Raw genomic sequence first — 14427 nt, 5'->3', positions numbered from 1 at the left:
CCAGGCCCTGATGGAGAACTCGGCAGCAACATGCTTCTTACTGGTCTGCCTAATTTGCGGAGAAAATAGGAACGTAAGAGATCGCAATATCAACAAAAATGAACATATTAACACGTGAAAACACTGGCTAGTACTCATCAGTGAGAGAACTAAAGAAAATGAATGAATGAATGAATGAATGAATGAATGAATGAATGAATGAATGAATGAATGAATGAAAAAAGTCGCAGTTTCGCCCGAAAGGCGAAGCATCAATTGCGATAGCAAATTAGCAGACAACCACACGAAGTAGGGATAGTACTTTTATCGGCCGTATCAACAGTAAAGATTCACTTTTTCTAACTAAATTAACAAGCATGGTGTCAATATATATATATATATATATATATATATATATATATATATATATATATATATATATATATATATATATATATATAACTTGCGTTTTCATAAGATGGTCTGTCGCAGCAACCAATGCACTAGTTCCAAGGTGTGAGTAACAGTCTGTGGTGGAGATATTGGATAACGAAACGCTCTTATAAAAAGATAATAGGAAAGTGCGCCTAGTGGCCGCGAATAATAAATCTAGCATATCGTCAAAGTAAACCGCAAGCATTGCCGTAGCTCCGGTTCACTTCAGTAAAAATAAACTCAGATTACTTTGTGTGAATGCAGCAAAAACACTGAAATGTGAGCCATCCATTGAGGAATAAATAGCAGACGTACGAAGCAGAAAGAGCGATCACAAAAGAAGTTCTGCGAGTTTCTCTTTTACTTTCTTTTTCTCGTTCGTGCTCGTGTTTTCCCGATGCATGTTCCAATAAAGCCGTATCCTTCCTTATCTACGTTTCAATGCAGAGCCGGAACACATCCATAAAAAAAGTTGTAAAAGGCTGGAGCTTCACCGTAATTTGAAGTCCGGCAATGCCTCTCGAATAAATATTGACTGTTCGCACATTATTATTTATGTCCTGGGGTTAGTAATCATCGTTATTAAGCTTCAGTGTTTCTACGCTCCACAGCTGTCCCTGTAATGCATACTGAAGGCACCACTTTCATTTTATTGTGACCCATTACAATCAAGCAGCCCTTGGCCTATATACAGCACTAAATTATAATAAGAACAAAAGAAAATTAACGGTGCACAAGGAAGTAAGTGGCGTTAGACTACCGGGATAAACATAATACGATGCTTGCTCGCTCATCTTCTAATTAACCTAAATCAACTGTTCCGGCTGACTAGCCCGCAATTCGGTCAGGTTTATAGCTCCTCCAAACAGATGTCATTTCCCCGAATTTATTTTTCAAATTTTTTTTAGTGCGAGCGAGTAATCAAAATTTTCGACTTTGTAATTCCGGCGGATGCCTACGTACGCCACTGCTTTATGCGCCTGCACGGGCTTTACCACGTGAAGTCGATCGGGTTGGAATCCTTTTCGTTACCTGCGTTGACATTTCCCAAGCGATCCGCGGGTTTTAACGAGACGTCCTTCCTGGCGTTCGCGGCCCATATTTGAAGGCTGTAAGCTTCTTTAAGCCTGGAAGAGGGAATTTCGGCCCTCAGCCGACGCGGGCTTCCTCAGCGTTTGAACGAGACGAGAGGTCGGGATTAAAGCCGCGCTTTAATTCCTACCTGAAAGACTGCGCACGCACTTTTTTTATTTTATTTTGCTCGCTTGTGGCTGCGTATGCGCGCGTATGCCGGTAGAGATCTGAGAAAATTCGAAGCGTCCCGCTATGTATATATCTTCTACCCTCAGAAGTGTTAATGGAATTCTGAGGTTGCTGTCAGTAATTCTTGTTGTCTTTGCTTCTGTACACAAATTTTTAAAGGACCACAGACCCCTGCCAGGCCGGATTCATTTCGGCTTTTTGTCTGTGCTGCCTACATCATGTAGGATTGTGAAATAAAATTGATTTCATTTGATTCGAAATACGAAGCGCCAAATTACGCGAAATTTGGAAGGGCACCCTAGGGGCAGCGCTCTGTGGTCTCCCTTCTCTCGCTTATTTTTTGTTTCTCATAGCGGCAGCTGACTCGAAATAATGTAATCGTATACGGCGTCATGAACTAATGGTTGTCAACCGTGGGCTGACGGAAAGAGAAAGAAACAGAAATAAAAGACACGCTCCTCCGCGGGATTGCACCTCGGACTCGCCGCATTTCAGTCAACCGCGCCAGCGCGCGTTGTGTCAGCTGCTTCAAATGCACTTCATAACAGTGAGAAGAAAATGGCGCTGCCGGTATCGTGCGCGAACCCCATAACGTGCCGAATGAAAAAGTGGCTAACAGCGTTTGCTTTCCGCGCGGCGTTTTGTTTACGCGAACGCCACCGTCGTCTGCCCTCGACCGGGCTCGTGCGTATGGCCCAACCCAGTGACCAGACTCTTCGCGCATCAGAGGCAGGGCATCGCCATCATAATCCTTTCTTTTTCATGGCCCTTGTAAGGCAGAGGCCACTTCCAGCGAATCCTATGCAATCACCCCTGTCTTGCGCCAGCCGATGCCTACCTATAAGTTTTGCAAATTTTCTGAATTCATCACAATAATTCTCTGCTCTCTTCTACGGCAGTTGCCTTGGTTCCCATTCTGTAATTCTACTAGACCAAATGTTATCTGTTCTACGCATTACATGGCCAAGAAGAAGGCGGTACATATTGTGCGAACGCCAACTAGCTCTGAGGTGTTCGCCGGGTGTTGATGATGACTATAATTTTCCTACTGTGGTACACACCCGATCGGCCAGGAAGCAGCCGATGCATTTACAAGCGCGGCCGCACGCCGTATGCTGTTGGTACGAGCGAAAGCTTGCGGGATTGAGCCGAGAAAGACGGTGGCTTGATGCGGTGGTTTCTTCTCGTGCTTGCAAGGGAGGAAGGCGCTGAGGGCGCGCGCCGTCTTCACACGCGCGCAGGGATTGGGGGAGCACGGAGATATGCGCACGATAGGAGAGGGGGCTTAGTGCTCATCTTCTCTTCTGCTCCACACTCTTAAAACGGTTTCGACCCTTTGGGTCGCAACTTGTCCCACAAGAATAATCGTCATCTGTCTTGCCCGCATTTCCTTCCTTTAACTCTGTGAGCCCGGTAAGCTTCCAAGTCACGAACAGCACGCGCGTTATCAGCGTGACGCATCATTCTCGACAGGAAAGTAGCGAGCGCCGAGTTTTCAAGAAAGCAAACGCAAGCAAGGCAGATCCCGATTACCGTTGTGGGTTAAGATAAGCCCCAAAGGGTGTAAACTTTTTACAGAGTGCAGCTGCGGCGACTGAACACGGCCACACGCGTCCTTTCTTGGAGGCAATTCGCACTGGTGTATCAGCCGATTAGAAATATAGTTGATGGCATCGAGTGCGCCGTGCTCTTGCGCGCCTAGTTCGCGTTCAAGCCAGCGGCAACTCGAAGAGGAATTTGCTCGCCGCTGCTTCTGCTCTTCATAACGCCAGCGTTCTGCCTGCGAGTGTCCGCGGTCATCGAGTGAGAAATGTTCGTGCTTGCCTGTGCGCGCATGTCATCGTGCCTGTTAATTTAGTTAGTAAGCGAATGCTTACAGCAGTTTATATAGCTGATAAAATGACTAACCTTATTTGTCTAGTATTTGTCGCGCAGCTGCCTAATAATTTGCTATCGCAATCAATGCTTCGCCTGTCAGGCGAGACTGTGATTTGCTTTTGTTTTTTTTATTTATTTAGTACAATGCATCAAACGGTTAAGGATCAACTGGCAGTCCGGTCCAGTTCGTGCAGGAAAGGGAAAGCGATGAGAGAGCTAGAGAGAGCGGGAGATAATGAGAGAGAGTGAAAAAATAAAAGCGAGCTCGCTTACCTGCACTGCGCGGGCGTCTCTTCTTCATCGAGCAACGTGTAGCACCGCACCAGGTACCGGACTCCGCACGTGTCTCCGGACTCCGGAGTCAGCCGCTGCATCACCGTCGACACCGGCGCGTCGCGGGGAAACTGCGAAGCAGGCGAGGCGCCACCACCGTATTAGCATATAGTCGGGCACCCGGTACGGTGCAGAACCGGACTTTCACCGGTCACGACTCTCGCGTCGCGCCGGTGAATTCTACATACATTTTCCAACTGAATTATGTGATCATCTCACCGTCGTTGCCAAACAGCACACAATTACCTCGGGAGCTCCTATATAAATGCATGGCAACGGTGAAATCTGTTATACAGAGGTTGCTTTGGAGATTTTCAGGTACAGGCGCTTTATGTTATACAGCAAAAATTAAAGAAATAAATTATAATACTTTGAAAAAAGAAAGTAAAGTCATGCACGTTTAACGCACATGCTGGGATTTGTGTGATGCGAAGGTTAAGTAAAGCGGTTAATTACATACTCTATCCGTCCATAAGTGGCAATTATATGTACCATCTGACAACTCCGGTCCCATCGGTTCGTACTGAACTTTTGGCCCTACGAGACGCAACAAACTTGTTGACAGCTGCTTCCGCGTCGCCCACATCAATGATTCCGAATCCCCCTTTTGGGGGATTCGGAATCTGTACAATGCCCACCATTTAGCAGACGAAATACACCGCATGACTGCACAGATGCCCGGTCAGCTTCGGATACAGTGGATTCTACTCACATACAAGCTGACACCGCTACCCACAGTGTGCTGCCACCAACTTTGCAAGGGTGGTTTCCTCCACCGCAAGGAGATCCTCCGCCGCACCACACGAAGTATAATTGCACCGTGTGGTTCAAGCCTTCCAAGCGGCCTTACGTGCCAGGGGGAGGTGGTGTTGCGGAGTCTCCGTGTGGGCGCGGCACTCACCCCCTCGTTCGCCTATGCCTGGCCACAACACCTCCGTGGACCATTTGGGAGTACCTGCCCATATTGCCCAGCTCGAGCGTCCGCGGCTACAATCAAAGAGCTGTTGCGGACATGCTCTGGCCTAAACTAGATACGACGGCACTACGTGTAAATACTGAACCTTCATCCCACGAGACCACCAGACTATGATTATTGGCTCTATGGGACCAACCATCGTGCATTACTGATGTATATCGCCGAAACAGGCCTACATTTGTATATTTAATAGTGAATGCCGTTGGGCAAACTCTAAAAAAAAAAAAAAATCGGCGATGCGTACAATTTCGTGCCGACAGGTGTATGCGCAGAAAATTACTACATGTACCAAGTAACGCTTAGGTATCGTGTATCTCATACCCGTTCTGGAGGATTGGCAGACATACCCGTTCTGGAGGATTGGCAAACTACAGGAACACGCCCAATGACACATACGGAATAGCTAAATCAAAGGAAGTAAAGGAAATAATACGCTCCGTCAAATATAAATCACCATTTCATTACCAGATCATTGTGCTTTAAAGATGTTTGTGAGCCAACATTATTTGTACCGCTTTTAATTAGGAGGTTATTTTCGTTGTGCGGAACACATACTGCACAGCTGCACATACGTGGTCAGCATACCAGCCATATATATATATATATATATATATATATATATATATATATATATATATATATATATATATATATATATATGCATGTATAAAGGTCGCTTTAATAAATAAATCAAAATAATAATGAAACCGAGATAGCAATGTCGCAATGAAGAGTTCCCTTGATGTACAGACCATGCCGCTAAAGGCCGATCCACACGACGGACCAAGTCCGCGGGCCGATCGGTCACGTGATGCGACGTCACGGCCCGCCGCGGTCTGGTCCGGCGTAGAGCACATCCACATGGCGGACCGCCGTAGCAGACAGCAGAGCAGCCCAACCAGCTACATTCTCGGCCAGAGTGTTATCATTGTTATCATTCCGGCTCGAGTCCCACAAAGCCAGGAAGTGCTCAACGAGGGATACAAAATAAAAAACCTCCTTGTCCCTCCAAGAGGCCACGGTGTTTAAATAATATATCTACTGCACGCACGTGTAGGCGAAACGGCGGGCATGTATCGACTGGCTTTTGCTGAGCCGAAAACTAGATTGGATTTGGCTGAAGACACTCTGTTGCCGGACAACATTCGTTGGCTACGCCAAAATCACTGTGGTTTGCATGCGGTCCGCCGCCAAAACTGAAGCGGGAAAAGCTTCGGCGATTTGTTGGACCGCGAGGGCCGCGGTCTTGCGCGGGCCAGCGGCGGTACGCACGAACTGGTGACGTCCTATCACGTGATGCGCGGACCGCGGTCCAAAAGAGCAATTCCGTCCGTCGTGTGGATCGGCCTTAACGGAATACTAGAGACCTTTAGCGTGTCAGGTATTCCGCTAAGCGCAGCCAGACTGGGCGTCTTGCAGGATGGGCGGAGGCGCTGAGTTCAGCTAGACAAACACAGAGCTTATATTGCTGTAAAGAAGTGTGTTCTTCGCAGCTCGTGTAAATTTTCGGCAACAGCGAACTAGAATACACTTCGTCACTGCAGTAATAGCTTTCTGTTTGTCTGGTTGCGCTCTGGCCCACCAGGTTGCTGCACAGTGGACGCCGCCCGCGTTTACATCCCCGCTCACCCTGCCCGGTACTATGCCCGATGCGTCTGCGTTTAGCGGAATACCGGAAACGCTAAACTGTCTACTGTATTCACTTTGCAGTCCTTGTACAGTCGCACAAGAGTTGGGCAAGTACTAAATGTGAAAACACACTCCTCAGTTAAAGTTCCGTTCACAGTACAGAGCACCGTTTTGCTCGACGTCCATTAGGTTTGGAAGAAAAGCTAAAATCTGATGACTCTAGGAGGCAAATTTTTTTATTGAAGCCGCCTGCTTCTTTTTTTACACAGTCTGCTCAAAATTTTATACATAAAAAATACCCCAGTAACAAAATTTTCAACTTCGTAATTCAGTTAAAAATATCACTATCGCAATTCTGTAAACACCACTTATTAAGGAATCTAAATCGGAGCGAATTGATACATTATACACCGCTATCAAGTAAACCGCTTTGTGTAGCAGATTTGCCAAGTATTTCTAAGCATTGTAACAATCTCACGTGGGCTGCAAAGTCATAAATCATATTTGTGGGCTTCAGATTCTCTAACAGATGCATTATACTGAACTGCTATGCCCGTTTTTTGATGCAGAGCTACGGATTTGTGAACTTCAGATTGTTACTTCCTAAGCTTACCAATCTTCTTTTGAGGCACATTTTGCAATATAGTATGGGGTTCTAAATGTAAATTATGCTTCACCCTGTTGTTATAATATCGCTTTCTCTATATTATGCTACAAATTTCATTCAAATTGGTCTAGCATTTGTTTTACGAGAACATTTATGCATTTTAGATGTTATTAAATAACGGAATCGGAGTTTGTTCCGAGCTAAACCTTTTTCTAAAGGCACAAACATGGCTTACACGCACGATCCATTTGGTCTGCCGGTGGACAACTTTTACACTGGGCCTCTTCGATTTGTCGTCCCGGAATTTTCAGAACTGTCCGAGACGCTGCGTCCTGTTGTTCTTCTCTATGTCGCCATCTGTGTGCGCTGCTAACCCTTCAAGATGATTTACCAACTAGCCCCCCAAGCCATTCTTGTGAACTTTTGTCCAAGGCGCTGCATACGCAAAGCTTATTGGCTGAAAGCACCGCCTCGGGCTGTCCAGGACTGTAAGGGGCGACTAATAAAAGATGTGCACTGTGCACTAGTAAATCTGACAACAAAGCAAGTAAAAAAAAAAAAAAAACCAGATTGCTATCTATTCTCTCTCTTTTGCCCGCACACCTATAGTACATCGGCTGCATATATCGCTCGAACAAATGGTTGCTGCAAGTATGCGGTACCTTTTTTGTTTGCTTTGTTTGTGCCTCGTTCCGTTGATTTGCTTTATTTATTTGCTGCTTTCATAAATATGAGAAATCGATAAGCTCTTCCTGCAACTTTCTGCACTGTAGTAGCGAGCGTTCGTAAACAGCGTCGCCCCTTCAGGCTGTGTCAGATGAGCCCATAGATTGTAGTCAGGTTAGTTCAGCGGTCCTTGAAAACACTATATCGAGAAGGTTGATTGCAATGCCGGTCTGGCTTCGTGATATCTACTGGCAGGATTACAAGTCGACGCCTCCTAGTTCTACAGCAGTTAATTTGACGCGTTCCTTAAACATGAATGCGCTCAAAAGTTGCGGAAGCTACACACCTATGCATGAATAAATAAACAGATAAACAAATATATAAAGGAAGAAAGAGCGTGGTTTATTAACTAATATGGCATGTCGGGTTGGGGTAGCATTATCGGAAGTCAAGTTATAGGTAGAGTGCAGCAGTGGGCGGTCTCGTCGATTTATTTTTCTGGACTATCAAGTACTGCCTGAGGCGCTGCTCTCAGCCAATGAGCGTTGGCATGCGCAGCATCTGGCACAGTCCTCGAATCGCAAATCGAAGCGCCCCAGTGTTTGAAAATCGAAGTAGGCTGCTTAAGGTAGTTATTTGCAGCAGAATAGTGGCGTGTACGACGCACGAATGTTGAGAGAGCGGCACAAACCTTGCGAAGAACAACAAAAAGAAGCGTTCATAAACGGGTAAGAACCTTTGGGAGGTTTTCGGCGTCGGAAATATTTTATTTTTCGAATCGCATTTAGCTTCTACTCCTCGTTCAGACTTCGAGGCACGCGCTGTGAAGAGGAAAACTTGCGTTTGGTATCATTCAAACGCAGGTAAAGACAACAAATGTCGCAAGCAATTGCACGTAGCATCTACATGAGCCACTAGAGGGCCGCGCTACCTATTTGCCCAAGATCGTTCCTTAGCAGCCAGCAACGATGACCCTTTGGTCATCTACACAGACCAGAACCAAGATGAGCCTGTGCGTCTTTCTGTTGTCTGGGTCATAAAGCTTTGCGGTAATGACACAGCTCACCGACAGTAGGCGCATTATGCGCGCACACACACACGCACACACACTGTCGGCAGCCTTGTTATTATTGCCCGCACGGTGTGTTCGCGAGAGGGCGCTACCTCTGGCAAGACGCGGCTCGCAGCCAGCAATCGGCAATGTGCAGCGTGTTGCCTACTTGGAACGGAGCAGAACGGGTGCAGTCGGGTCTGGACTTCATCTGCGGTTTCCCCGTTAGGTTACCGCTTGTTTGTGCCCCCTAAGCTTCCTCCTATAATCAAGAACCAGGAGCACCGAGGAACTGAGAAAACAACAAGTTTGTCTCAAGAGCGTGCCAGAGCGCGGCCATTACGTCCCTTCCGGGCTATCAACAAATGTGCACGTGGTAAACGTCTGTACATCCACTGCCACTGCATCGAGCATCCGTCTCACGCCGTTGGGGCAAAAATGAGAACTATTGTCTTCGCGGAGCGGAGAGTCTATTGCGCAGACTGTATATGGTCGTGCCTTGCGGCTCTTGGACGAAACGAGTTTGCTCGCTACCGTCGAGTTGCTTTGGTCATTCTTTCCCGCCGTCCTCGCGTTGTTTTTGATGGTGCCCGACGGAAAGGAGCAGCCGCACTGTTTCTCAGTGACCTTGAGCAGGCCTACAGTAAGACAGTTAAGCAGGTAAACAGGAGCAAATACTGTGTGAATGATAGGTAAAAAAAAATTACGATGACTAGAACGCACTCTCTTCAGCGTCTCGTAATTACTTCGCGCACGCCTGAAAGTGGTGTCATTCGCGTTCCGACGTAAAGTAGGTGGAGAAAGCACTTTAGCCTGGGCAAGCCGCGGAGGATGTCGTACGTCGGTGTGTTTTGTGTTTGCCACTGTAGAGGAAGCTCCAAAGAGTGTATTTAAGAAAACATCTGCAAGCCTTTATATTTGGAGAAAGTGAATGGGAATAGGACGAAGTATACTGCTGACAAAGAATAATGGGAGGCGCATATGTCACACGTCAGCATATGCGGGTCTATACTGTAGTTTTATGTAGTTAGTGGAAGTTTACTCTCGCAAAAAAGCTGTATATGAAAAACTAAAGAAAATCTGTCTACGGAACTAGCTTTAAGAATAAAACGCCTTGACGCGTACGTGTACTATATGACGTAGTGGAGGTCTTTGTTGTAATATATACCCATTCAGACCTCTCGTCAGACGTATGCAGCTGTTGCCCTCCGATTGGCGTTGTTCAGCCATTCGAGTGAAATCTCCGTTTATTTTTTCGCCGTTCACCCTTCACGGCCCTTTGAGCTTTAGCTGTGTGCGCTGTAACGTACCTTGCTTGCTGATGCTGCTTGCGAGCTCTTCCCCGAGTACGTGTCAACGAAGCGTGAAAACGGCCGGCCACGCCTTCACTCTGTTATTATTATTATTGAGCGAAACTTTCATCGCTGGCATTTCGCGGGAGTTTTGATAATTTGGTCAGCATCCCTCTGGATGTTCCGCTCTATATAGCACCGCATTTTGACAGACGAAGTAGTGTCAGTGAGCGCACATTTGTTCTGCGTAATGAAAAAGAATATCACGGCGTAAATCATGTACATATGATGTAGGCTCATGAGCGTCTCTAAAACAAACAGAAATATTGATGGAGTAGCGCATACTATTCACCGGTTTCTTTGATTTATACGTTTTCTTATGTAAAAAATGCAGGTTACACCCTTTTGGTCGTATCTTTGTCGCACAACAGCAATACGCATCTATCATGCCAGCCTTTTCTTTCTCTAACGCTGCGCGCCCGGTACTCCCCGGTCACAAACAGCGTGCAAGTTGTTTGCGTGGCATTGCATTCTTGTCAAGAAAGTAGCGAACGCAGAGTTTTCAACAAAGAAAAAGCAAGAAAGAATTTTGCGTGAAATTCTAGGACTTAACGTGCCAAAACCACGATACACGGGTGTTTTCGCATTTCGGCCCCATAGAAATGAAGCGGTCTGCTGCAGAAGAGTCATCGAAGACGGTGAAGAGTGATAAAAAGAGGAGTAAGAAGAAGATACTAGGGAGGAGGAGATTAAAATGGGGGACGACACCCGCAACTTTACATATGTGTCTAAGTGAATCACTTTAGGGACGCTACATTTTGGCGCAGCCGTCGAAGCGAACATGTGGGTGACATTCTTATTTGACCCAAAGTCACGACCGGGCATATGCTTTAGCCGTTACCAAGTGCAAGGTGGGCCAGCGAAAGACCTTGCCTCGGATGTCACAACGGCCAACCTCGTCGCAGTGGTGCTGGAGACAGTTTCTATGAGTCGCGAAGACCTTCTGCAGACGGGATATGTTAAAGTGGACCTGCAGCTGCAGGAGCTTGTGGATTTGGTCCTGGAGCCTTAGCTCAGGTGCTCCTATCTAAATACATGTAAAAGGAGAATTCGTTTTTCTCGGCAACCACTGCACCAAATTTGACGAGGTCTGTTGCATTTAAAATAGAAGCTTAAAATCTAGTGACAGTTCGTTTCGAATTTTTGATTCAGGTCGTCAATTTTTTAATAAAAATGGGCAAAATGGAAAATTTCCAGAAAACGAAACTATCATGTTTACAACTCTTTAACTCAGCAATAAAAAATTATATCACAATTCTGTAAATTGCATATAATAGTACATATAAAGCGGACAAAATTGATGTTATACATGAGTTTAAAAAAATTCAGTAATATAGAAATACAGTTTTTGCAGAACCCTTATACGAAACTAACGAATTCACGTAAGATATAAATTGATGTATGAAATTGGTCTGCTTTGAATGATCTAATGGATGCCGTTTACACAACCGCGATATCTGTTCTTGAAGCAGAGCTATTAATTTTTAAACTTCATGCTGGTATATTTTTCGAACTTTCGAATTTTTAACAATTATTTTCACAAAATTCAGGCCCTAAATCGAAATTCCGATTCCAACAATCACTAGAATATAAGTTCTCTCTCAAATGCAAAAAATTTTTATTAAAGTCGGTACATAAGTTATCTCAGAAAAACATTTTTGTGTTTTACATGTATTTGAATAGGCCGCTTTGGAGTTGGGCCCGAGCTAAAGCTTCCTCTTGAAGGTGGAACGCGACAGTATTCTAAGACCTCCTGAGTGCTTCTCACACTTCCCAGCAGCTGCAGCTTATGTAACTGTAATGTTTATCGGGAATCGCTTGCGGCGAACACCATGCATGAAGTGCGAGCTGTCTGACAGAAACGCAGCCTCTAGCGTAAGCCGATCCCGAGGGTTGTGCACAACCGCGTAGAAAAAGAAAGGAACGCCACTTTCAGGTTTACGTTATTGTCTCGTACTTTTATTATTTCAGTGCGAGAAGATTTTACATAAAAGGCGTGCGCTGTCGGTGTTTTGTTTCACGACATTTTTTTGTGGGCTGTCATTCTCAAAATTCCGACGAAAAATTTTGCCAGCAATGTAAGACAAGGTATGAGCAACTTTAGTGATAGAATGGTGATAGAACCCGCATATACGGCATGCCACATAGCAAGGCGTAGCATATGCATGCACCTAGATATGTACGGGACTATTCGCTCACGGGGACGCCGGCGCGAGACGCCGACACCGGCCTTTCTGTGACACGGGGCCCTTAACGCTTTTGCGTTAAAATTTATTGTAGATCAACGGGTTGAGGGGGGGGGGGGCGGCTAGTTTCCACAAGACTTTATGTGGCTGACGATGCTGAGCGAGAGTTCGTGAGACCTTTTATTGAAGCCAGGTTAGCGCAGTCTATACGACCATTTCAAGTTTAAAACTGGGCATTTTTATCTGTAGCGTAGCAGCAGTGCAACACTTAAATATAGTAAAAAGAAACAAGGATAACGGGCTGCTAACCAGTATAGACGCAATACATCTTTTAGAATCTGCCGAGTGCCGTTGCACCGGGGTAGCGCATTAACGATGAGGCAACCTAATGCGTCGCTCTAATTACCACCATGCATTTGCCAAACAGTGAGCTTCTGTAGTAGTGTGTCTTCACTGCACGAATGAGCTGCATGAAATAAACTTGGCAGCGCACATTTCGCAATGCGTCTGCGTAGTGCGGCGAACCAGGCGACCAGGCTCGAGAGGCTCTCAGAGGCGGCCAGCCGGTATCACCCACACGTACTAAAAGCGACTTCCCGAGTAAGTTTAACGCACGCGTAACGAAGTTAGTGACTTTGCTAAGCAAGAAGTGCAAACCAGCATGATAAAGCTGTCAGCAGCTTGCCGTCAGCTTGCCACTTATGGCAGGCTACCAGCAGTGGTTGGACAAAGCGTGCAGACTCCGGTTACATAAGCAAGTGAAACGCAACTGCAAGAACAAGCAGCACCAAAATGGAGTGGACAGTAATATATTTTCACGTTATGAACTGTAAGTCGCTCACTCCACCACACTTTTTCTTTTTTAATCCCCCTTTGCACTTAAGCGAAGGGCCCGCATGGCAACACAGCATGCCGATAGTTGCCACTATTAGTTTTAAGCCGCATAGTAACTCAAATATATCAGGGAAAGTTACTTGGGGACACGAAAGTATTTCGTGCATATCACTGTAGCAATCCAAGGCATATTAACTCTGTCGCCGAGATTCTCCTTTTCCCTTCCTGTCCCGGAATGTTGGTCGTCAGGTCACAAGAAGAGGACTTTCTACTTAAACCCCGGCAAATATGCTCGTGTTTTCAGTTTCTTAATGAACAAATTTCGCTCATTTTGTTCTAAAAACCTACGTACAGGCGCGGAGTAAACTTGACGCGAATATGAATTATTACTAATTTGATGCGTGCCACTTCTATGAGAAAAAAAGAGTTACGGTTCAAGCCATTTAATTTTCTACCGCGTTTTTTTCTTTGAGTAGTAGGAATCATGTGCGCACACCGTAACAGCCGCTTGTACTGCATACCGCTCATTTATCGAGGACTCGCATACCTTGCTAAAGACAGTGCAGCTGGTACAAAGAGGCGGGTGTTTCGGCAGCGCGTCGCTTGCAGCAGCGCATGGTAGACACTGACAAACTGAACTAACTAACTAACTAACTAACTAACTAACTAACTAACTAACTAACTAACTAACTAACTAACTAACTAACTAACTAACTAACTAACTAACTAACTAACTAACTAACTAACTAACTAACTAACTAACTAACTAACTAACTAACTAACTAACTAACTAACTAACTAACTAACTAACTAACTAACTAACTTACTAACTAACTAACTAACTAACTAACTAACTAACTAACTAACTAACTAACTAACTAACTAAACCTAAAACAAAATTCAATCCTGGGGTTTTACGGGCCAGAACCCCAATATGATTATGAGGCACGCCATAGAGGAGGACTCCGAAATAACTTGGAGCACCTGAGGTTGTTTAACGTGGACCCCATGCACGATACCCGAGCGTTTTTGCATTTCGCCCCCATCGAAATGCGGCCGCAGCAGCCGGGATTTGATCTCGCGACCTCGTACTTAATTAGCAGCGCAACGGCCAAGCCTACAAGCAACCACGGCGGGTCGAACTAAACTGAACTGAACTGTGCTGAACTGAGAGCCGAACTGTGAACTTTGCTGAATCTTTTTTATGGGTTTGTTGTAACTGTACAATCGAATGCAGT

The 14427-nt window shown here is 45.6% G+C and overlaps 1 protein-coding gene across 1 annotated transcript in view; it reads right to left on the bottom strand.

Moving 5' to 3' along the window:
- LOC142570309 (phosrestin-2-like) overlaps positions 1-14427 on the bottom strand; it is a 374436-nt gene that overhangs the window by 24953 nt on the left and 335056 nt on the right. The window contains exon 6 of the mRNA XM_075678700.1: positions 3829-3959. Within this exon, the coding sequence (XP_075534815.1) occupies positions 3829-3959 (131 nt within the window). The remainder of the gene's footprint in view (positions 1-3828; positions 3960-14427) is intronic.

Source organism: Dermacentor variabilis, chromosome 2, assembly GCF_050947875.1.
Source record: "Dermacentor variabilis isolate Ectoservices chromosome 2, ASM5094787v1, whole genome shotgun sequence".
In the NCBI taxonomy this organism is placed as follows: Eukaryota; Metazoa; Arthropoda; class Arachnida; order Ixodida; family Ixodidae; genus Dermacentor; species Dermacentor variabilis.
This window is presented reverse-complemented; position numbering and strand designations above follow the sequence as displayed.